Source organism: Fusarium mangiferae (assembly GCF_900044065.1).
Source record: "Fusarium mangiferae strain MRC7560 genome assembly, contig: FMAN_scaffold001, whole genome shotgun sequence".
NCBI lineage: Eukaryota > Fungi > Ascomycota > Sordariomycetes > Hypocreales > Nectriaceae > Fusarium > Fusarium mangiferae.
Genome location: NW_024573921.1, coordinates 3,166,487 through 3,188,657, shown reverse-complemented (window position 1 = coordinate 3,188,657; position 22,171 = coordinate 3,166,487). Strand labels below are relative to the sequence as shown.

General features: G+C 49.0%; 6 protein-coding genes across 6 annotated transcripts; 4 read left to right on the top strand and 2 right to left on the bottom strand.

Moving 5' to 3' along the window:
- Positions 1–62: 62 nt before the first annotated feature.
- On the top strand, positions 63–2,585 carry FMAN_01506 (uncharacterized protein; the record flags this gene model as incomplete). Its single annotated transcript, XM_041835530.1, has 2 exons — positions 63–294; positions 349–2,585. The coding sequence occupies 2 exons, from the start codon at positions 63–65 to the stop codon at positions 2,583–2,585; spliced, it is 2,469 nt and encodes an 822-aa protein (XP_041676847.1).
- Positions 2,586–2,991: 406 nt separating this feature from the next.
- Positions 2,992–5,204, bottom strand: FMAN_01505 (uncharacterized protein; the record flags this gene model as incomplete). Its single annotated transcript, XM_041835519.1, has 4 exons — positions 2,992–3,439; positions 3,490–3,810; positions 3,863–4,248; positions 4,296–5,204. 4 exons carry the CDS (start codon positions 5,202–5,204, stop codon positions 2,992–2,994), a joined length of 2,064 nt encoding a protein of 687 aa, XP_041676846.1.
- A 2,579-nt stretch (positions 5,205–7,783) lies between these two features.
- Positions 7,784–12,646, top strand: FMAN_01504 (uncharacterized protein; the record flags this gene model as incomplete). The annotated part of the gene is made up of 5 exons (XM_041835508.1): positions 7,784–8,098; positions 8,156–8,812; positions 8,860–10,744; positions 10,794–12,031; positions 12,089–12,646. 5 exons carry the CDS (start codon positions 7,784–7,786, stop codon positions 12,644–12,646), a joined length of 4,653 nt encoding a protein of 1,550 aa, XP_041676845.1.
- A 407-nt stretch (positions 12,647–13,053) lies between these two features.
- FMAN_01503 (putative Arylsulfatase) lies at positions 13,054–14,777 on the bottom strand (the record flags this gene model as incomplete). Its single annotated transcript, XM_041835496.1, has 2 exons — positions 13,054–14,359; positions 14,413–14,777. The coding sequence occupies 2 exons, from the start codon at positions 14,775–14,777 to the stop codon at positions 13,054–13,056; spliced, it is 1,671 nt and encodes a 556-aa protein (XP_041676844.1).
- An 828-nt stretch (positions 14,778–15,605) lies between these two features.
- FMAN_01502 (related to RGT2-Sensor of high external glucose concentrations) lies at positions 15,606–17,367 on the top strand (the record flags this gene model as incomplete). The annotated part of the gene is made up of 5 exons (XM_041835485.1): positions 15,606–16,103; positions 16,161–16,295; positions 16,343–16,514; positions 16,570–16,771; positions 16,827–17,367. The coding sequence occupies 5 exons, from the start codon at positions 15,606–15,608 to the stop codon at positions 17,365–17,367; spliced, it is 1,548 nt and encodes a 515-aa protein (XP_041676843.1).
- A 2,433-nt stretch (positions 17,368–19,800) lies between these two features.
- FMAN_01501 (uncharacterized protein) lies at positions 19,801–22,104 on the top strand (the record flags this gene model as incomplete). The annotated part of the gene is made up of 4 exons (XM_041835474.1): positions 19,801–20,023; positions 20,079–20,312; positions 20,369–21,458; positions 21,516–22,104. The coding sequence occupies 4 exons, from the start codon at positions 19,801–19,803 to the stop codon at positions 22,102–22,104; spliced, it is 2,136 nt and encodes a 711-aa protein (XP_041676842.1).
- Positions 22,105–22,171: the final 67 nt, after the last annotated feature.

The window sequence follows — 22,171 nt, the reverse complement described above, 5'->3', positions numbered from 1 at the left end:
TGTCTCTTGATTCCTGTGTCTTTCTTGTCTCTCTCCAAGTTTGTTTGTTCTTCAGAATCATCATGGATACTCCTCAGCCTCGTGAAGTCAACGTCATCGATGGCGATGACACCAGCTCCATCGTGAGCTTCGAGGACATCCCCCCAAGGTCCAGGCCAAGATATAGACATAGTCCGCATATAGCATCTATGCCCAGGGTTTGCCCAAAAACAGAAATCCTCAAGATCGATGGAAAAGTGCCAGATGTCCTTCATGTGGTCAAGTATCTCGGTTGGCAAAATAATGTCATAGAATGTCAGTTTTCAGCCATGTATTCTCTATGTTGATGTTGAGCTAACCGTACGATAGGCCGCCAAAGCCCCGTCGCTTTCAAGCATGTTCCCCCGTATGGATTCAATGGCGATATCAACCTCGTTGTCGATGATGATGCAACTGGAGATGAGAAACCCGTTCTTGAGATCATCACCAAGGTCTTGCCCCGGAGCCGATCCCCCATCCCTATCCACCGTCGGTCTCGAGGTCCTCGAGACCAGGAAGACAGGCCGATCACTGAAGCATTTGAGAACATTGATTATCGCTACGACAATCTCTACCCAGATGAAGGTCAAGATCCCGAAGTTCCTGGTCCAGAAATTTCCCGTCCCTTCATGATCATTCATTCAGATCACCTTATCAATGCCCTCAAGGCTGTAGTGGCCTACTATCCTTACGTCAGCTTTGACGGCAAGCCTGTAAAGATCAATGCTCCTTACCGAGTCCTCTACCATCATAGACAGGAGCTCGCCCGTTACAAGGATAATCAACCATTGGCCCATGACCCTGACTGCGCCGCGACTACATCAAAGCATATCGACGTTCTCCTCAAGTTCCTTGACGATAACCTCGGCGACGAGATTCGTCGTGAAGAGGAGCGCCATCAACTTGCTACCCCTAGGGCCACCTTTGATCTCTTTTGGCTTCTGCTCAAGCCAGGGGATGTCTTCTACGCAAAGCGCTATGATATCTGGACCCCATATGTCATTAGCAGCGTCACTATGGGACAGGGACAAAACAACTCCTGTGATGTGTACAACATCAATTGCTGGATGCTCGAGTCAAACGGTACAAAAGTCAATCGCTTCATGTTCAGCTACAACCTCTCACCCTGGCTTGGTGAGCAAGCCATCGGGAGCCTTTCCATCATTCCTGCAGCTTTTTGGCCTGAAGACCTCGAGGCCCAAGGCGGAATGACAATGAAGGAAAAGAACATTGCCCTAGGCAAGCTCTATTGGGAGCTCTTGAAGCGGCCAACTTACATGGACTACGAGGGACTTCTTGTGAATTCCGGGCCGAGCAACAGACAATGCCGTGGGCCAACCGGCTTCATGTGCGGCCGTGTTATCTGCGATGCCCCTGGCTTTGACACATTCTATAATCAAGGACCCGATAACATGCGCGGAGGTCGATATCACCGCATCCCAGTTTACAATGAAACCGCGCCTCCTTCCAAGGACCATCTTCCCAAGGATCTCCCGCGATGTGGCTGCGATGCCTGTATGGCAAATCGCCCAAGCTATAGTACCGAAAGTCCGTATCATGGATTTGAAGACCTTGATCCTACCCAGGACTCTCCCCCAGATAGCGACCTCTTCTATCTTGTGTGCAGCAAGACTATGCCAGGATTCCTCCTTGGCGACCGACGATGGGGTCACTTAAACATCGCCAACCTGAAGCAGTTGAAGACGGACAAGGAAGCTTTCAAGTATCTTGTTCTTGATGATGAGATTAAGATGACTGTCAAGGCCTTGATTGGAAAGTTTGCTGCGGATCTGGGAGACGGGAAACTGTCCCCTTGGGGTAATGACTTTGTGAAGAACAAAGGAGAAGGCCGAATCTTCCTGCTCCATGGCGCACCCGGCGTTGGAAAGACTTGCACCGCTGAATGCGTTGCCGAGCTCACCAATCGGCCCCTTATTTCACTTACCAGTGGTGATCTCAGCGTTGACTCATTCAATGTTGAGGCCAACTTGAGCTACTTCCTTGAGCTTGGCCAACGCTATGGTGCTCTTGTCCTTCTTGATGAAGCGGATATCTACCTCGAGCGCCGTCGCTCTAAGGATATTACCCGGAACGGGCTTGTATCTGTGTTTCTCCGGGCCCTCGAGTACTATCGTGGAGTTCTCTTCCTGACGACCAATCGTGTTCAGTCGTTTGATACCGCATTCCTCAGCCGTATTCATGTCGCATTGCATTACAAGAGTCTTACTCACGAGGACTGTGAGCGCATCTGGACTCATAACTTTGATCGCTTGAGCCGAGATTCAAACGGGTTGATCCATGTCTCTGGTGCGGCTCGCGACTTTGTGTGGGATAGCCAGGATGTTCGTAGCCTCAAGTGGAATGGGCGAGAGATCCGCAATGCCATGCAAACAGCCCTCGCTCTGGCCGAGAATGAGGCCCACGAGGAGAATTTGGAGCGGGTTACAATCACCGAGAAGCATCTCAGAGCAGTTGTGAAGATGAGCCGTGGATTCCGCGACTACATCAAAACTGCAGTCCCCCTTGAGGGATTTGAGAAGACTCTCAACGATTCCGACGAGGAGTGAGACAAGGAGACTCAAATTATCTCTTATTGTGTGTGTGTGTGTGTGTGTGTGGTGGTGATTTTATTGCTTTCGTTGAACGACATATGTAGTGAAGGCAATCTATTTCGCAGGCTCAGCGTCCATTCAGGAGTCTCTTTGTTAGCACATTAGCCAGTAACGATTTATGACCCCCAGATTGAATACAAATGAACTTCATGATTTACATAAAGTTTTGTGATGATAGCAACATGTAACTGGCGAGATACAAATATGTGCGATTGGTCCTACATGGTCTTCCATCACATCTACCAGAGTATACTAAATCTACCTAGTGATCTGTGCTGTGAAAAACTTAAGTTTGCAACAAGCTATGGATATTAGGATCTCATTCGATTGTTACCTATAAACTGAGTTGATGCATTGTTGTTCATACTTGGTGATACATATGTCTCAAAATTTCGGCCATCTGTCCAACGTCAACAGCATCCACTGCCCAACGCTCCAATGTGTGTATCGCAAGTTCAATGAGCATTTGCCACTGATCAGGAGGATGAATTCGGTGCGGATTAGAGGCAGCAGCAAGAATAATACATGCGCTTAGGAAGATCTTACGAGATATGAGCCATGTACCACCATGACGCCCCTGGAAAGCGAGACGATGGATCATTTTGGCACAAATATCGACTTCTTTGAGCGCAAGAGTGCGCATCTGAGGAAAGACAGGATCATCTTGAGGACAGTGCAGCAGGTAATAAAAGATAGGGCGAAGCGTATACTCTTGCCAGAGGGATGCCCTGCCTTGAAGAGCAGATGCAAATTCCTCTTCTGGAAGTCTATCGTTTTCAAACTGGACTGCAGCAGGAAGATGGTAATGCCTGAAGCTCCTGTCAGTTTGTAGCCCACGTTAAGCCAAGTAGAAACTTACCACTGCGATATCTGTTGCTCAGATTCATGATACTGGCGAATCAAGTATGTTGGATGCTTCATCCAATACTCTTCCCCATTTCTGTACAAAAGGTTCAAGGTCTCATCTACCGTGCGCCGGATGGAAATTTCGGACAGATAGTAGTACCATCCTCGTTCGTCAACATAGCGTTGCTCTTCATCCTGATCGATATGTGAGCCTTCACTTCTCGGAGTCTGCCCAGTTCCAGCCAATAAGCCCTCCGGGGGTGTTGGAAGCGGCTCTGGGTATGAGAAACTCTCGAGGGCACTCGGTCGCAATCCTAGTTCAAAGACAAGCTCACTGCAAACGAATCAACACTCAACTACCAGATATATCGGTGATCATAACTGACCTTTCTGCTCGAAAGCAGGTCCAGAAGAGTCTCTGCTCTAAATGGTAGTCTGCCGGGTTGTTTTGCCGAAAAGGCACTCGGGGTCTTTCACCACGCTGGCGCAGGTGAATCTCCAGACGGGAACAGGCTTGTTGAACGTAGTACCACGCCCTTAACGGGCGAAAGGCAAATTTCTCGAAGATGGTCGCCAAGACAAAACACTGAATATCCTCAATATTATTCCCAAGAAGACCCATCCTCTTTTGCGCTGCTGCATAGTATGGTTCAGCCCTGGGACCCTGGTCGGGGTCGTCTCTTTGCCGAAGCTGCTCCCGAGTTGGCAGGACAAGATACTCATTTGGTTTTATCCAAAAGCCAGTATATTCAGCCAGAGCACATGATAAAAGCTAGAATTGTTAGGTTGATAGCATATGAAGAGAAGTGGCGGGCTTACAACGAGGCAGGATGGAGTGTCCCATTTCAGACCATTTTCTTCTGTAGTACGAGCATGCCTCAGGAGTTGCTGGCCGTCCAGAACCGGATTTCGGGGATGCACATGCGCAAGAAACTTTCGGCACAGGGCGACAAATGAGGATTCATCGATGCCCTTCCCAGTACTATTTGGTTTCTGTACACTGCTTTCTTTGTATCCCGGACTTAGTGGGAACGAGTCAATGTCACGGGCATCGCTCGGGATAATGTTGCTGAGTGCCGGCCATTGAAGCAGGGATTCACAACGTAGAGCAGCAAAGGGAAGCCGCTCAGATTCGTGCGGTTTCACTTGTGATCCCTTTTGTGTTTCGTATTGTGCACCAGCAGAGAACCTTGTCCATGGACTGCCAGCTGCGGGTGTTTGGGGGACTTCGATATTAGTGAGCATAGGCTCAACATCTGAGAAAGGTCGAGGTGAGTCGTTGCTTTTCTGGAGTATCTCTTTTATTTCATCTAGGCGCTCCAGTATCTGACGATTGGAAACTGCATCTTCCACCCCCTCATCTCCCATCTCACTGTCTGCGTCGGAATAGATGCACTTGGCTCTATGTCGCACACAAAAGCCACATGTTGGACGAACATTATCGCACTTTGTCTTACGGACACGGCAGAATTGACAGGCCGTCACAGCGCGTTTCCTGCGAGTAAAGTCTGTGGTGGTAAGTCGGCGCTGTCGTTTACCCGATCCTTGGGAATGGGCATCATCGTGATCTTGACCGTCTTGGGTGGTGGGCTCTTCCAGCGAGTTGCAGGAGAAGCCCGGCGACGCTGCAGATGTGGTCGGTAACACAGTTGTTGTACTGTCTCTTCTGATGGGAGCACGAAGGTCGAATGAGTATGACATTGGGATCCGAGAGTTGATGCCGGTCATGGTGGGCGTCCATCCATACAAGAATTACTGGCTCTTGACATCCGTTCATTCATCCATTCATTGACGGCGGAGGCGGGGAAGAGCGGACGGAAGCCCGAGGTTGGAGAAGCCGAAGCGGGCAAAGGTCATCCAGAAGCTGGGTCTTCCGAAGACGCCTTTTTTTTTTTTTTCGTTTTGTAGCCATTTTTGGGGTATTATGGAAGACCATGATTGCCCGCGGTACAGGGTGGAAGGCGTCATCGCCATTTGCCATTGCGGCATCCTCTCATGTGTGGATGTGATAAGGAGTGGAGTTTTGGTGTTCCACTACGAGTTTGAGCCTTTGAGTGTATCGATCTCGATTTTATTTAGAATACATGTGTTTAAAGTATGTGATGTGTGTTCGAAGTGAGAGAAACTTGGGGATTGGTGAATTTCGGTGATGAATATAAGTAGGAGGAGCCAATATCGTCGATGTGTAGGTGTAGACCTGCGGGTGTTCCCTCATGTTGACCTTGGGTTGGATAGACTTGTGAAAATTGTCCAAAAATGAAACATAGAAATGCGATTTAGATACAACAACTGTGAAGTCTGAAAAGTGTGAATTCATCTGGTAGATAATAGATGAAGCCTTTCACAGTCCCTTCACAAACGTTCTTAAAAAAGGACTGTTAGGTGCACCATACCCAGTCAGCCAGTCAAGCCGTTGCAGAGTAGCCGTAACCCTGTACCGGTATTAACAGTTCGTGTGAAGTTTGGTGGCCGCCTAGCTGATCCTACATTTCGTAGCCAAGCAGTATGTAATGCTCAGAAATCTCAAGCTACCGCAATTATCAAGGGCACGATCCTGGCATAGCGATGGACAATGTTGTAGTTTCGGAATATTTGATTCCGGCGTCTCACCCCAATGTTTTGTTAAATACCCGATAGTATCAGACTCCAGATATTTTCTTACTACGTTGACTAGGTAGTCTATGTGTCGAATTAGATCTCGCTCGTATGGGTGCTATCTATGTACATCCTGCGCCAACCAATAATGCATGTCTCAGGAAACCATCTAGGCTTGGCTTGATGAGTCACGTCGCCGAGTCGTCAAGTTGATCATGGATTTTGGGCAATGGTCATTCTTCTATATATCATCCAGTCTTAAGAAAGACTATCCGTTGAAGCTGTCAGTATCTGACCTTGCCCGCTCTGAGATCGCATCTGTTGATTGGCTTTCTTGGTAGATGAAAACAAAAACTCGTTTATACAATATACAATGTCTAATTCAATCGTATCTCTGTCTGTCCAAGCTCTCCGATGGGATGGATAAGACGGGATAGTAATGCCCGCTCGTTCAAGGTCCTTCCATAAACGGTTCGCCGGGCCCACCTTCCAGATGTCCACTGAATTTAGCGATCTCCGCACGGGCCAAACGTCCCGGGAACGGCATTCCCAACCCGCTGGGTGGACTTTTTGACTCTCCGTATTACACCACGCTCAGGATAAATTCTTTAGTTGATCGCCAACTAACTACGATGCGAAAACAAACTCGATCGAAATTTCCAAGGCAGCTGTGCATAGCACGTCATACTGCCTGGAATCGAAGTTAGTAGCCCAAGGCATCAATTCTACTGCCTATCTCCGGACACAACCTCGCCAGATCCTCCTCATCAAATCTGTCGTTCAAGATGGTTGCTGATCGTACTGGACCTTGTTAGTCTCCGCCAACCACATGAATGGTTTGGTGTGTTGATTGGCGGGCTCGAAAAGACCCTGCATTGTCACCTCTAGTGGCTGACGAGCGGTGACTGAACGATGCCGGCCTCATTTTGCTTAATGCAAGAGACACAAAAGAGGAGACTTGTCAAAAGATCTCGCCCGAGAGCCCCGGTGCTGGGTGATATGGAGTATCCTGTACCTCTGTACTAGGAAGTACACTTGATAGCCGGATCCCGTTGATACCACACTATAGCATTCACGTTCTGCACATCATACCTTGCATTAGAAACGAACTATACTCTTTATGGGTCGCTGATGCCTCGCCGTGAAGAGTCATGGGCAACCTGATATCAAAGGAACTTTTTCAAATCTGCTAGGTTCCCAACAATGGACCTTTGTGAGATATCTCGCAATCAGATCCTTGCCCTTCTACCAACCCCCCAGACCATTTTCTCTCAACCCTGTTCCAGTGGTTCGTCGAAGCACTAAGACTAAACTCGATCCAAAAACCGCACCTCTTGATTATCTAACCGAATCTTTCTGACGTCTTGTTCCGTTGACTCAACCCACTCACCACGGATTTGAAGGGTCCCCGTCTTTTTTTACAAATCCTTGAAGCGGCATCAGCCAGCTTACATGCGTAAGGCGTGACTGATTTCGAATCTTTTTAAAACCTGTGCTGGATCCTTGTCTACCTTTCCCTTCTTTTCCCTCGTCATTTCGGGCACGTCCAATGTATAGACTGTTTCTAGCCTGGCCCTTTTAAGATTTCACAACTCACTGAGTATAACCACCACAACAACGATACCACAGGGTGACGACAAAAGTTATATTCTGGCGTTTTTCGCCATTGCTTCTCACGACTCTTCAGCAGATCTGCCGAGGAAGCCTCAATCATGGGTGTGCCCAATAATATCGATGTGATCCTGACTGGCACAGGCCTTGTTGTTGTAGCATTGGCCACTACGCCTGCTCTAGCCACAGCTGTCACCCAACTACGGAAGCGCACTGCACGGGACAACTTCTATGAGGATGCTGATGGCAAGAGTACGCCTGAAAGCTTGGCCGCTTTCTCAAACCGTCTTCCCAAAGTTTTCATCCTTGCCTTGTCCGCTATCGGTTTTGGAACATCGATTGCAATTTCAGTACTTCAATCGCTTTCGCAGTCAGACTCGCTTTCGCTTAAGAATTGGCTCATTGCTGGAGCATGGGTGAGTATTTGGTTTGGAATGGCAATATGCAGGTCACTGACGTTCTTCTCTAAATAGGCTCTTATTCTTCTCCATGCCATCTCCTTGAGTGCCCATCATGCGCCTGTAAAGGTCCACGATCTTGGCCTGTGGCTTTTTGGGTCTTCTCTCATTGTTACCACCATTACTGTGCCTCAATTGACTAAGGAGGCTCAGTTTTTTACTCGAGAAAACACAGTTGCTCTTGTTCTTCGTGCCGTGAATGTTGGTGCAGTCGTCTTTCTCTGCCTCTTCAGTGTGCTACTTCCACGCCGACCTGATGTCTTCTTCAAAGACCAAAAAGTCGATGAGCAATGGACTGTTTCTGCTTTCAGCCGCTACACGTGGTCCTGGGTAGACCCCCTCCTTTCTTTCGCGGTCAAAAAGAATGATCTGGATGCCAGCGACGTTCCCCATGTAGACCGGACGCTGAGAGCTGCTGATTTGAAAGAGGACTGGCTAGCATCCAAACCTCAAGGCAGTCTCTTCCGCTCTCTGTTTTGGGCATATAAAGGTTCCTTTATGGTACAGCTCTCCCTTACTGTATTCCGCAACATCTTGGCCTTGTTACCTTTCTGGACCATGTTACGTGTGATCAACATACTCGAACAGCGCGATGTAGGACTGTCCGGAGCATCCAACTTGGAGCTCTGGATTTTGATTTTTACGATGGCTGGCTTTAATCTCTTAGATGCTGTAAGTACTTCATATAAACATCTTTGCCGTATACTGATGTGTCAAAGTGGGTTGAAGGATGGGTATTCTGGTACTCATTTGCGAGCATTGCTCTCCCTATCCGGTCGCAATTGTCAGCACTGATCTTCGAAAAGTCGCTCCGGCGCAAGAACGTCAAGTCTGCGGATAATTCGAAAGAGTCGGATGAGCCGCAGGACCAAGCGGAAGACAAGAAAAATGAAGAAGATGCCGATGATGGCACAAGTGTGTTGAAGTCTCGACAGGCAATCGTCAACCTTGTTGGTGTCGATGCGTTGCGAATCTCGAACTTCACGGGTTTCCAGTTCCTGATTATCAACAGTGTCTTCAAACTGCTATTTTTCTCATTCTTTTTGGTTCGCTTGATTGGATGGATTCCTTTCACAGCTGGTCTTATAGCTTGGGGTCTTACCCTTCCCGCCAACACCTACTTCTCTCGAGAATTGCTGTCCAGATCGGATAAGTTGATGAAGCTCCGCGATGAGAAGTTAGCTGTGGTCAACGAAGCTCTTCTCGGAATGAGACAGATCAAGTTCGCTGCCCTAGAGAGTCGCTGGGAAAAGCGCATCTTGGCTATGCGAGAGAGGGAACTGAAGACCTTATGGGGACTTTTTGTTGTCGATACCGGTCTCTTTGGATGCTGGGTCGTCAGCCCCATATTGCTTGCTGCGACATCCCTTGCCGTCTATGCTGTCATGAACGGTCAACTTTTGCCCTCTGTTGCCTTCGTTAGCATTGGAATCTTCAAGGCTTTGGAAGTCTCGCTCGGTGTGCTACCAGAACTCATTACGATGGGAGTTGACACGTTTGTCTCCTTGAAGCGAATCCAAACGTATCTCAATGGTCCCGAGATGAAGAACACGCTTTCCGAAGGCACAGATGTGGCTTTCGAAGACGCATCTATTGCCTGGCCCGAAGATGACGAAACACCCGACGAGGATAGGTTCATCCTGAGAAGTCTGAACATAAGATTCCCCGCTGGTGAACTTTCGGTGATATCTGGAAAGACCGGCACAGGAAAGAGTTTACTTCTTTCTGCCATTCTTGGTGAAACTGATGTATTGGAGGGTTCTGTATATGTGCCTAACACCATCGCCCCGGAAGAGCGTCGCGATGCCCAAGCAAACCTCGGCGACTGGATTATTCCTGGATCTATCGCTTATGTTGGCCAAACTCCTTGGCTCGAGAGCGCATCTCTGCGTGATAACATCTTGTTTGGACTCCCTTTTGTCGAGGAACGCTACAACCAGGTCGTTGATGTGTGCGCTCTTAAGAAGGATCTCCAGATTTTGACAGATGGCGACAAGACGGAGCTCGGTGCAAATGGCATCAATCTGTCTGGCGGTCAGAAATGGCGCGTCACTTTGGCTCGGGCCATTTACTCACGAGCCGATATCTTAGTAATGGACGACGTCTTTAGTGCTGTCGATGCACATGTCGGCCGCCATATCTTTGAGAAGTGTGTCACGGGCGATATTTGCAAGGGACGTACTCGAATCCTCGTCACTCACCACGTTGCTTTAGTGCAGTCGAAGGCCAAGTATATAGTGGAGCTTGGTGAAGGTGTTGCTCTGCATGCTGGTTTGATTTCTGACTTTATCAAGGACGGGACCCTGGAGGAAATTCGCCAGCACGAAGAGACTGCGCAGCAAGCTTCTGAAGACGAGACTACGGATTCCTCAACGGCAGTCAATTCCGAGGAAGCCTCCATCACAGACCCAGCTGAAAATGATGAGAATAACGCGCTGCAGAAAGTGCCCTCCAAGAACGCTAAGCAGTTCATACAGGAAGAAGTTCGGGAAAGGGGTGTCGTCAAGAAGCATGTCTATCTGACCTATCTGCAAGACAGTGGCGGCGTTGTCCTTTGGAGTATTTGTGCACTTGTTTTTCTTGGATATGAAGTTGGCATTCTTGGTGAGCATTAAAAATGTATGGTCAAGTTTACTGCTAACATTGATCCCAGGTCGAGCATGGTGGCTTCGAATTTGGACCGGTGATGTCGACGAAAGTATTTCAGTTGGCAGCATCCAGCAGCAACATGGCCACGCCTCAGTATTCTCACTCCAGCATTTCCCGTACTCCTCTGCGCCCGAGTTCAGGGCTAATGGAACTCACTACGACTTGAAGTACTACCTATGGATCTACATAGCCATTTCCAGTGCTACGGCAATTGTTGGCACATTCAGGTTCTTTTGGGCCTATTTCCTTGCCATCAAAGCGAGCCGATCACTCTTTGAAAAGATGCTATTTACTGTCCTACATACTCCTCTCAGATGGCTCGACACTGTTCCCGTCGGCAGAATTCTGAATCGATTCTCCTCCGACTTCAACATCATCGATAACCGTATCACTATGGACTGGACTCAGTTCATCTCCAACTTGCTATCCCTGATCGGTGTCTGTGTGGCCGCCTTCTTCGCGTCCGGTATCGTGATCCCCTTGGCTATAGTGCTTCTTGGGCTCGGTATCCTACTGGGTAATAGGTATCTCTATGGCGCGCGACCACTAAAACGACTCGAGAGTAACTGCAAGTCTCCGGTCTTCGAGCTCTTCAACGCAGCCCTTGCGGGTGTGTCGACAATCCGAGGCTACAAGAAGACACAGGTCTATATTGACAGGATGTATGAGAAGCTTGACTCGTGGAGCATCATCACCTCTTACATGTGGCTTGTGAATCGCTGGATGGGTCTACGTATGGGTCTTATTGGTACATTGTTCTCGACTATCGTCGGAATAATTGTTATTGTGAGCCCTAGTATGGACGCTGCTTTGGCTGGTTTCACCTTGTCTTTTGCCATGGATTTTGCCGAGAGTATCCTCTGGACCATTCGAAACTATGCTGGTATGGAACTGAATATGAACTCAACCGAGCGAGTTGTCGAATACACCGAACTTGAGACCGAGTCGCTTGAGGGAGAGAAGCCTTCTGCCGCGTGGCCTACTTCCGGGACTATGGAGATTAAGGATCTCGAGGTTTCATACGCCCCTGAACTCCCACCAGTACTCAGGGGGATCTCCTTCGATGTCAAGAATAACGAAAGAGTCGGTGTTGTGGGGCGTACGGGTGCTGGAAAGTCATCGCTGACTCTGGCCTTATTCCGATTTTTGGAGGCCCGTTCTGGTAGCGTCACGATCGACGGCCTGGACATTTCCAAAATTGACCTGCATAGCTTACGGTCTCGCCTAGCTATCATTCCTCAGGTATGTGTAGTCGCTTTTGGTTTTTCCATCTTCTCATGAAGACTGACATCTTCTCAGGATCCCGTGCTTTTCTCGGGAACAATTAGATCCAACCTTGACCCATTTGAGGACAATACAGATGATGAGCTTCGCGAGTCACTGGGTCGTGTTCATCTTGTCGACTCACAGCCAGTGACACCTACTAATGAGCCTGCCTCTGCAGCAACCTCGACACTTGCTGCCAAGAATACGAACATCTTCCGAGATCTATCAAGCCCAATATCTGAATCTGGCGGCAACCTATCTCAGGGTCAAAGACAACTGCTCTGTCTCGCTCGTGCCATTGTGGCACGTCCTAAGATCATGGTCCTTGACGAGGCCACATCCGCCGTCGACATGGCTACCGATGCCCTTATTCAGCGCAGCATTCGAGAGGAGTTTACCGACAGCACACTCATCGTCATTGCGCATCGTCTGAGCACCATTGCCGATTTTGATCGCATCCTCGTCCTTTCAGACGGTCAGGTTGCAGAGTTTGGAACTCCCAAGGAGCTTTGGCAACAAGGGGGTGTGTTTCGTGACATGTGTGAGAGCAGTGGAGAGAAGGAAAAGTTGAAACAAACGATATTTGGCTAGATGATGAAAAAGGTTTAGGACCTCGATCCTAAGCGATAAAAGTACTGAATTTAGTATAGCCTTAGTATGCCCTTAGATTGGTTATCTTGTGCGCCGTGGTCTAAGATCAAGTGTTTTCTTGTTCCCTGAGGCAGGGGTATCAGCAGAAAAACCACACGATATGCATGTTGCGAATTTTGAGAGAGTGCGCTTGAAATTTGAGTCGAGTCGTTGATGGCAAGGAAGATTATACACCAAGAAATATTTCTATTCTCTTCAGAGTATATAGCTCGCCGTCACACAAGTTTACATCAGAACATTTGTCACGGAATAACATAGGGATCAACAAAGGAACCTACAAGCATATGCCTAAAATGTGATGACAGTACTAAAACTCGCGAGACAAGCAGCCGACAGTTGTTGAAGTCCTAAATCTTGGTGACACCGAATTCATGCCCTGGGTCAAACATTCCTGTTTCTGAGTAGTAGATCTCCCATAAATTGATCAGACGGTCCATGATCTCAGGGTTATCGTCAGCGAGATCGTGCAACTCGCCAGGATCGTTCTTCAGGTTGTATAGCTCCCATTTGTCCTTTCCCCTTGGTGCGGTCATATACAAAGCCTTCCAGTGACCCTCCCTGATGGCTCGAAGACCGAATAGCTCCCAGCCAGTGATCTCCTTCTCCTCATCGTGAAAGGTGGGAGATTGATCTTCAAGATGCGGCACCCATGAGGAACCCCTAACGGGGAACACTTCTCTGCCTCGGAATTTGCTTCCTGGTAAGGGGACACCGGCCAAGTCAAGTACTGTTGGTAGAATATCCATGACTGTGCAGAATGAGTTGGTATGCGATCCACCAGCCTTCGACAAAGGAGGATATCTAATAAGGCATGGACATCTAATACCGCCTTCGGTGATCCAAGTCTTGAAACCCCTAGAGGGCGCCATTGACGCGCATGCCCACTCAGGACCATACCAGATATAAGAGTCTGCCATTCCCATATTGTCAATCGAGTTGTTATAGTATTTGTTGATGATCCTTGGGACACTACCAACACTGCCCATCATGGGAACAGCTTCGAGCATAGCCCCTTCAGCACCGTTGTCCGACATGAAGAGGACAAAGGTATTGTCTAATTCGTCAACAGAGTCGAGATAGTCCACCACGCGGCCGATATTAACGTCTATGAGGTCTACCATAGCGGCATAGACTTCCATTTTCCTCGCAGACTCAGCCTTCTCCGTGGGCGACATCTTGTCCCACAGTTCGACTGTCATGGGTGCTGGCTCCGTGTCTTCAGAGATGAGTCCCAGTTTAACGAGATTCGCCAACCTTCGTTTGCGCAAGGCTGCTGGTCCATCGTCGTAAACACCCTTATATTTCTCGATTGTCTCCCGCGGCGCCTGCAGAGGCCAATGGGGTGCTGTGAAGGGCAGATATGCAAAGAATGGTTGTTCAGTGTCTTTGCGATCTCTTAGGTAGTCGATCAACTTTTCAGAAAAGGTAGTTGTCGAGTAAAAGTCTTCGGGGATATCTTCTGTATTTTTTCGATCCAAGAATCTGTCGTCTTGCATCCAGAACTTGCCGGCGTTCATAGGTGTGAAGAACCCATGCGCTGGGTCGTCGAGTTGTGGTTCATAGTTGTAATGATTACAGCACCCTGATAAGAAGACATAGCTGTTATCGAAACCTCTTGCGTGAGGTGAGGTCTCATTCGTCGTTCCGAGATGCCTAGTGACAACATTTAGTCATGGGTTGGGGCTGTCGAGTTGCTCTCAACCTACCATTTTCCAGACATAATTGTATGATAGCCAGCATCTTGAAGAATCTCACTAAGCGCAGCAACGCGAAAGTTGAGGTATCCCTCATAGCCAGGCCTGTTTTTATACTTATCCATGAACCTCGCCATGTGCTCTGTCATCTGGCCCAGGCCCGCAATGTGGTTGTCCGTTCCGGAGAATAGCATGCTCCTAGTTGGAGAGCATGCTGAAGCCGTATGGAAATTGGTCAGTCGCACGCCAGTCTGCGAGAGACGGTCGAGATTCGGAGTCGCTATCTCGGAGCCAAAGCATCCGAGGTCACTGTAGCCTAGATCATCGGCGACGACAACCAGAAAGTTGGGTTGCTTGCGGGTTGGAATGGAACCCATATTGAGCTTCAAGGATGGGCTATAGATTACGAGGTAGATAAGACAGCCCTGGCAGAGCAATAGAGAGGATTCCTGATGATTATTCACATTTAGTTTCTCAATCAGGGGCTATCTACCTTATTAACTGTTTATGTAGAGCTCATTGGAGGGTGGAGTTGACAGGATCTAGCTATTACACACTTGATAATGGAGGGTGCTTGAGGTCCACTTAAGTCCGTCTATCCGCGTCTTCTCCGTCCATCTATCCCAAACGGAGGATGTATCTACCTTTTGAAATGCTTAAACAGAGATATCTATAACTCCCATAGGCCGAGCATAAAGCATCAGCCACTGGTCCATTTGAGAGGAGTCCCAGCCCTCAACACGCGGTACTGAACTAACCGGCCCCACCCCGAACGTCTTCCGTCTCCGTCTTTACCCTCCATCTCCGATCCGGCATACACGGACCCGCCTATCCGCGTCGCCAAAACAACCTATCGAACTCCCCGAAATGCGGGGAACCCCTAGCACGCCATTGACTTTACCAGAGATGGGCGACTATCGAGTTCCGGGTTCAGTTAACCGAAGCTGAGACCACAGCCATGCCTTTGGAAGACACTTACACTCGTCAATGATGCCCGTCCAACATCAAGGATACTATCCAAAGCCATGTTCCATCGCGTCCTAGATCATCTCGCGTGATCGAGTCCAGTTCTGACGAAAAGAAGCTTCAATTTATGGACACAATCGGTAGCCATGTATAAATATGAGCATGTATAGTCTTCGGAAACCAAGAGTTGCATCCAGGTCAGCGACTTGATGATCCGAGACTCTGAGTAACAAGCGAACATGGCCCCTCCTAAACGCACTCGCGGGCTCATTGCCTGCTTCAACGGCCGCCTCATCTATGCTTGTGGCATAATTGCCTTGTCGCAGCTCAACTTCGGCATGGACCAGGCTGCCTTCAGCAACACTCAGGCCATGCCTTTCTTCAAGAGACAGTTCGGAACCTTTGATGAAGCCACCGGCACATACGTTCTCGAGACTGTCTTCCTATCCCTCTTGAACAGTATACAGTTTATTGGCTTTGTGTTTGGCCTCGTTCTTGGTAACCTCTTCAGCCGTCGCTTTGGCCGTCGTCTGGCAATGTTTCTCATGTGTTTCTGGGCTTTGATATCCGGAGTCATCTTGATTACGTCCAAGACCCCGACTCAAGCAATCACTGGTCGTACTATTACATATGTCTACATCGGAATGGAGCTCGCCTTAGTCCCTGTTCTGCAATCAGAGCTTGTTCCTGCAGAGGCTCGCGGCTTTGTCGTTGGTACTTATCAGTCTGGTCTTTTGGTTCGTCTGAGACCCCCTTTCCTTCATGGTGTTCTATTTCGCTAATGGCTGGCCTAGTTTGGTAGCCTCATCATGTCCATCATCTGCCGAGGTACCAGCGACATCAAGGGGCATGCTTCCTGGCGGATCCCCTATGGCCTTTTCTTCGTGATTCCTTCTATCCTCGCAGTAGCTGTGTGGTGGATCCCTGAGGTATGAGAACTACCATGATGGCTACCGAACTTCTCTAATTCTTCCAGTCTCCCCGTTGGCTATTGACCCGAGATCGCCAGGAGGATGCTCTCAACTCCCTCCGACTACTTCGACAAGGGGCATACACCGAAGACGAGATCGAGCACGAATTTCGAGAAATGCAGAATGCCCTCAACAACACTGTTAAGAAGGGCAGTTTTATGGACATGTGGCGAGGAAGTAAGCTAACACCAATTACCAATATCTGGGATATGACATTTACTGACGACCTCAGCGAATCTCAAACGAACTTTGATCACAATCGGAGTCAACATCTTTCTTCAACTCACGGGTCAGAACTTTGCGTCCAAATATGGCACAATCTTTATCCAAAGTCTGAACTCGGTGAATCCTTTTGTCATGTCATGCATCAACTCTGCGCTCAACATTGTTGCTGTCTTCTTGACACAATTCTTGTCTGATAAGACAGGACGAGTGTGAGTTTTACCTGAGTACTCACTCATAACAATACCAGCTGACCTGATTCGACAGTCCCTTGATGATAGCCGGAGCAGTCCTTCAGACGGCCAGTCTTATGACCATGGGTGGGCTCGGAACTGTCAAGAACCCCTCGCAGAGCATTCGGTCTGCCATCGTTGCGACCGTCACTCTCTTCGGCATCGGATTTTCACTAGGATGGGCACCACTCTCACACGTTGTAGCCGCAGAGATCCCGACGACCGGACTACGCGATCTCACATATGCTGTGGGTGCGGTCTTCAACATTGTCATTCAATGGGCTGTTGCTTTCAGTATTCCCTACCTCATTGACCAATCGCATGCTGGCCTTGGGTCTAAAGTCGGCTTCATATTCGGAGTGACTTCGTTCATGGCGACATTATTCTCGTGGTTCTGTATCCCCGAGTGTGGAGGTAAGACTCTGGAAGAAATTGATGAGCTATTCGCTCGAGGAGTTCCTATTCGCAAATTCCGTACAATCAAAGTTTCAGTGGATGCAGAAGCTTCGGATGGTGGTGATGATCTCACGAAACCCGGCAAAGGCAATGTGTCACAGACAACACATACTCTTTAGGCATTGACGAAGGCTAGGTAAAGTCACAGATATTCTTAACAATGGGCACAGTCAGGTGCATGGCTGGTGGATGCATCCAGGGCAATTTTCTACGAGAGCCAGGTTAATAAGTCAACTCAAATCAATAATGTTAACTTTCTTGATTATGCACAGCATAGGGGGGAAACCACTTACTCCATACTCCATAGCATGAAGCAGTCATCCTCGGTTTTTGGCCAATCTTATGCGCCGTGAAAAGGCTAAGTAACTACCTGCCTTGGTGGGTGCCCGAGATAAGGGCATCTAGCTACTACGGTGGCTGGTTGGCTGAGGCAGATGCCGACATTACACTCATCAAGCAAGCCGCTGCTGGGTTTCGAGATGCCGCCACGCTGCCTATTCAGGGAGGTGTTGGTAAGCTTATTGACCAAAGTTTTTATATCTCAAACTTAATCCTATACATAAATACGGAGTAGACGATCCTATCATACAGCTCTAGACAAAGATAACATTAACGGCACAGATGGGTAGCGAGATTATAGGCCCATTCCCAATCCCAATAGCCATTGTTACCAAGAATTCAGTCAAGTCGTATAATAATACTCTGGAACACGCAGAATGGATATCCATGGTTGTCATGGATATCCATGCCACCCTTCTGTAGCCGGAATCTTGAGAGCTGAAAAAAGCCCGCCTGGTCTCCATAGTGATTGAGGTCAGGCCATTGGAAGCGATGCAGATGATCAAAACGAGCAATGCGATTGGCTAGTTGAGCTTGAATGTCTTGTTCCCCGTGAGACTTTTCCCCACTTGCTAGCACCTTGAGTCCCAAGTCATTGCGATAACTCACTGCTAAGGTAGTAGTAGTCAGCTCGTCACAAGTCGTTTGTTTACATTACATGGGTACATGTTTAAGAATATGGTTGCCTTTCCAAGAGAAGCAGCAGCATTAAATGGGATCTACATACATAAAGCCATATATTAATTATACAAGTCGGTAAAGAAACCAACCGGGATTGAGCCTTTGTTTGACATGAGCCTCTGCCAACAGCGGCGGCTGGTTCTCGGATGTTTCCACATACATCATTATGTCCATCCAATGCCAACGTGAACTTTGATACATGCCGAGTAACAGACCCAAAGAGGCATTAAACTTTTGTTTCTGGTCCTTTTGGTTTTGGGTACCTATTCTGAACTCATCCCCTTTCAGGGCTGATGAGCTTTGGCCCCCATGTCGTTTGGTGCTACTTGGCCCGTCTCAGTTGTCATCAGCACCTGATAGAACCGTCCATAGAACCCCAGTAGAGTCCCTGGTACACGATGCAGCCGCTCTGACAACCACTTTATTAACTATAGGGACGCTGACGAGAGGCCTAAAAATTACTCGGCAATAGTTAGGCACCATGATACTCGGCAGAGTCGACTAATTCCTTCCATTGGTCTAGCGCTTGGCTATCGGCGCAACTGTCTTGGACCTCCACCACTGATGATGGAACCCACTGCTACTCCGTACAGCACAGCTTAAACCAAGATCTTGCCCTGACAGACGTGCGTTGTCCCCTCTTGACATGCATCAATCCATGGATTGGATGGTGTTCCTCATTGGATCCATATGCTCCATTTGATCCATCGCCCATGTGTGTGATCGCCCGCGCGTCCGCCGCAACTCATTAACCTCTACTAGGTAAAACTATCCAATGCGTCCACCTACAGCACAGCGCCTTGCATATTTTAGTTAGTCCCGTCACTCGACTGAGGTTGGTGACACGCCTGAGGACACGCCAAAACGCCCTGTGCCTCGTGCCTTGTTCCTCGTGGTCGCGAGTGTAAGAAAGTGACAGTCGCGGTGACATTGGCAGTGACAGTGACAGCAAAGTGATGCGAGCCCCGTTTCTGTTTCTGTTCTGTTTCTTGGAGTTTCGCCGGAATAACCTCTAGACTCCTCTTTTCTAACCATTCACTTTCCCTTTGTTTCCCCCTTCTTCCCATCCCTTTTTATTTCTCAGATCCAATAAATCACCAACGCTGAACTTCGACTCCCCATCTCTGTTGTCCTCTGTAGGTAGCTCCTAGTTATCTACTGTAGGTACTGTGCAGCTTGCCTAAGTTGCCTTGGCGTCTAATCAAAGGCTTTCAAAGGTCCACACCAGCTCCAGCCTGTAGCTCCATCAAACTCACCCGTTGTTACTCTACATTTGGCACTACCGTGCCAATTCCCATCACTGCCGATAACCTCGAACAATTATCCAGAGTTCACCCTCGCCTTCTTTTCTTCTTTGCATATCCACTCTAGGTTCGCGTCATCTCCTCAACCTCGACCGTTGATCTCGTTCGTATTCGAGCGTGGGAGCCACAGAGCTCTTTAGTCTCTTTTCCCACAGCCTCAAAAGGGCGTCTCCCTACCTCACCTATGCAGCTTCCACCCCCGTTTGATCACCTCAACATATCAACACGATGAAAGCTGCTCCTCTAATCATCAATTGGCACGACCAGAATGCCCCCGTTTACTCCGCACACTTCGAGCCGTCTGGAAAGGGACGTTTAGCCACGGCTGGTGGTGATAATCATATCAGAATATGGAGGGTTCTGGTTGACGGGGAGGACCGCAAGGTCGAGTACCTTTCAACCCTTTCAAAGCACAACCAGGCTGTTAATGTTGTTCGTTGGGCGCCCAAGGGTAAGCCTCTCCTATCCGCATTCACAATTTCCTCTGCTCACAGCTTCTTTTTCAGGCGAGCTTCTAGCCTCTGCCGGCGACGATGGCAATGTCATCCTCTGGGTACCAAGCGAAACACCCCAAACAGCCTTCGGATCTGATGCCCCGGAAGATAAAGAGTCTTGGAGGGCAAAGCATATGTGTCGGTCTAGTGGCGCGGAGATCTATGACTTAGCCTGGTCTCCTGACGGAGTGTACTTCATCATTGGCAGTATGGATAACATAGCACGAATCTATAACGCTCAGACAGGTCAGCAAACGACTCTCAACGACCCGATAACCATCCGCTTCTAACACAGAAAACAGGAACACTCGTGCGCCAGATCGCTGAGCACAGCCATTATGTGCAGGGCGTCACATGGGATCCCCTCAACGAGTACATCGCGACGCAGTCCTCCGATCGATCAGTCCATATCTACTCTCTAAAAACCAAGGATGGGCAATACACCCTTAGCGTAGACGACAAGACTCCTCGACTTGCCAGCCATATCAAGGCCGATCTTCCTCCTCGGCGAATCTCCTCGAGCAGTCCTGCTCCTCCCGACTTTGGCCATCGCTCTTCGCTTGCTGTCCTCGATTCTGCGCCTTCTATCGGATCCCCTGTGCCTTCTGCACCCGGCACGCCTACTTCTTTCGCGCTTCCCATGAACCCTCCCAGCGTCGTTAGCCATAGCCGTCGATCTTCGTTCTCTTCTCGTCGATCTGTGTCACCAGCGCCATCGATGCCTTTGCCGGCTGTCATGCCTATGGACCCCTCTCCTAAACCATCGTCAACGTTGAGCAGTGGGTTGGGAATGAAGAATGCGAACCTCTATGCCAATGAGACGCTCACTTCCTTTTTTCGACGACTCACATTTACACCAGATGGCAGTTTGCTATTAACCCCATCGGGACAGTACCAAAACCAACACCAGGCTGAACGAGACGCGAAACCTACTTATGAAGTGATTAACACAGTCTACATTTACACGCGTGGCGGTATCAACAAGCCCCCGATAGCCCATTTGCCGGGTCACAAGAAGCCCTCGGTAGTGGTAAAATGTTCTCCAATATTCTACACACTACGACAGTCTCCTCCTGTCACGCGCAGTATAACCATTGACACATCATCCTCAGAGGAGCCTATTCCATCCCTTCCAGAACCTCTGTCGAAGCCATCCCCAGCTCCTTCTGTCATGGATCCCCCTCCTCCACCCTCAACCTCATCAGACGCAAAGACATCGGGTTCAGATTCGGCTTCGGCTACACCAGGTCCAAAGCCTGCCTTTTCCCTGCCTTATCGCATGGTCTACGCAGTGGCTACACAAGACTCGGTCCTACTTTACGATACTCAGCAAAAGACCCCTATCTGTGTTGTCAGCAATCTTCATTGCGCCACCTTTACTGATCTTGCATGGTATGCTGGAGTTCCTATCACCTATCAACTGTGTGGATTGACTAACAAAACTACTAGGTCAAGCGATGGTCTGACTTTAATGATATCGTCCTCTGATGGTTTCTGCTCAACACTATCTTTTACGGCTGGAGAGCTGGGTGAAGTCTATAAGGGTGAAGTCGGCCCGCCCAAGTCGCAAACAGGGACCTCGTCTAATCAAAGCACTCCCATGCCTACCCCAACGACCGCGTTTGCTCCGCCTTCACCCTTTCCCAACGGCTCGCATCACCACCATCGCAACTCGGCGAGCTCTTTTACTGCCCCTTCGCCCCCGCAGTCAGCTTCCATTCTTTCTCAGCGTCCCTCGTCTCCTGCGAGATCGAATTCGACGTCGTCAATTGCGACCATCACTACACAGGCCAGCACTGTGCCCGCAGCCGGTGTAGTCACCAATCCACCTCTGATTTCTGGCAATGTTCCAGGCATTGCAGCAGCAAACTCTGGCAAGGTGACTGGTGTTCCGCTCACAACACCTCCTGAGACTCCTCGAAGTACCACAGGCAGTGTTGCGGGCACTAAGCGCGACGCCAGTGAAGGCGAAAAGGAAGACAGCAAGGAGCCCAAGAAGAGGCGAATTGCTCCCACGCTGGTGGAGCCCAAAAGTTAGGCTTCAGGACGTGCTGAAAGGGGGCATAGTACTACTATTTCAAAAGTATGGTTTTTCTTCGTTTCTG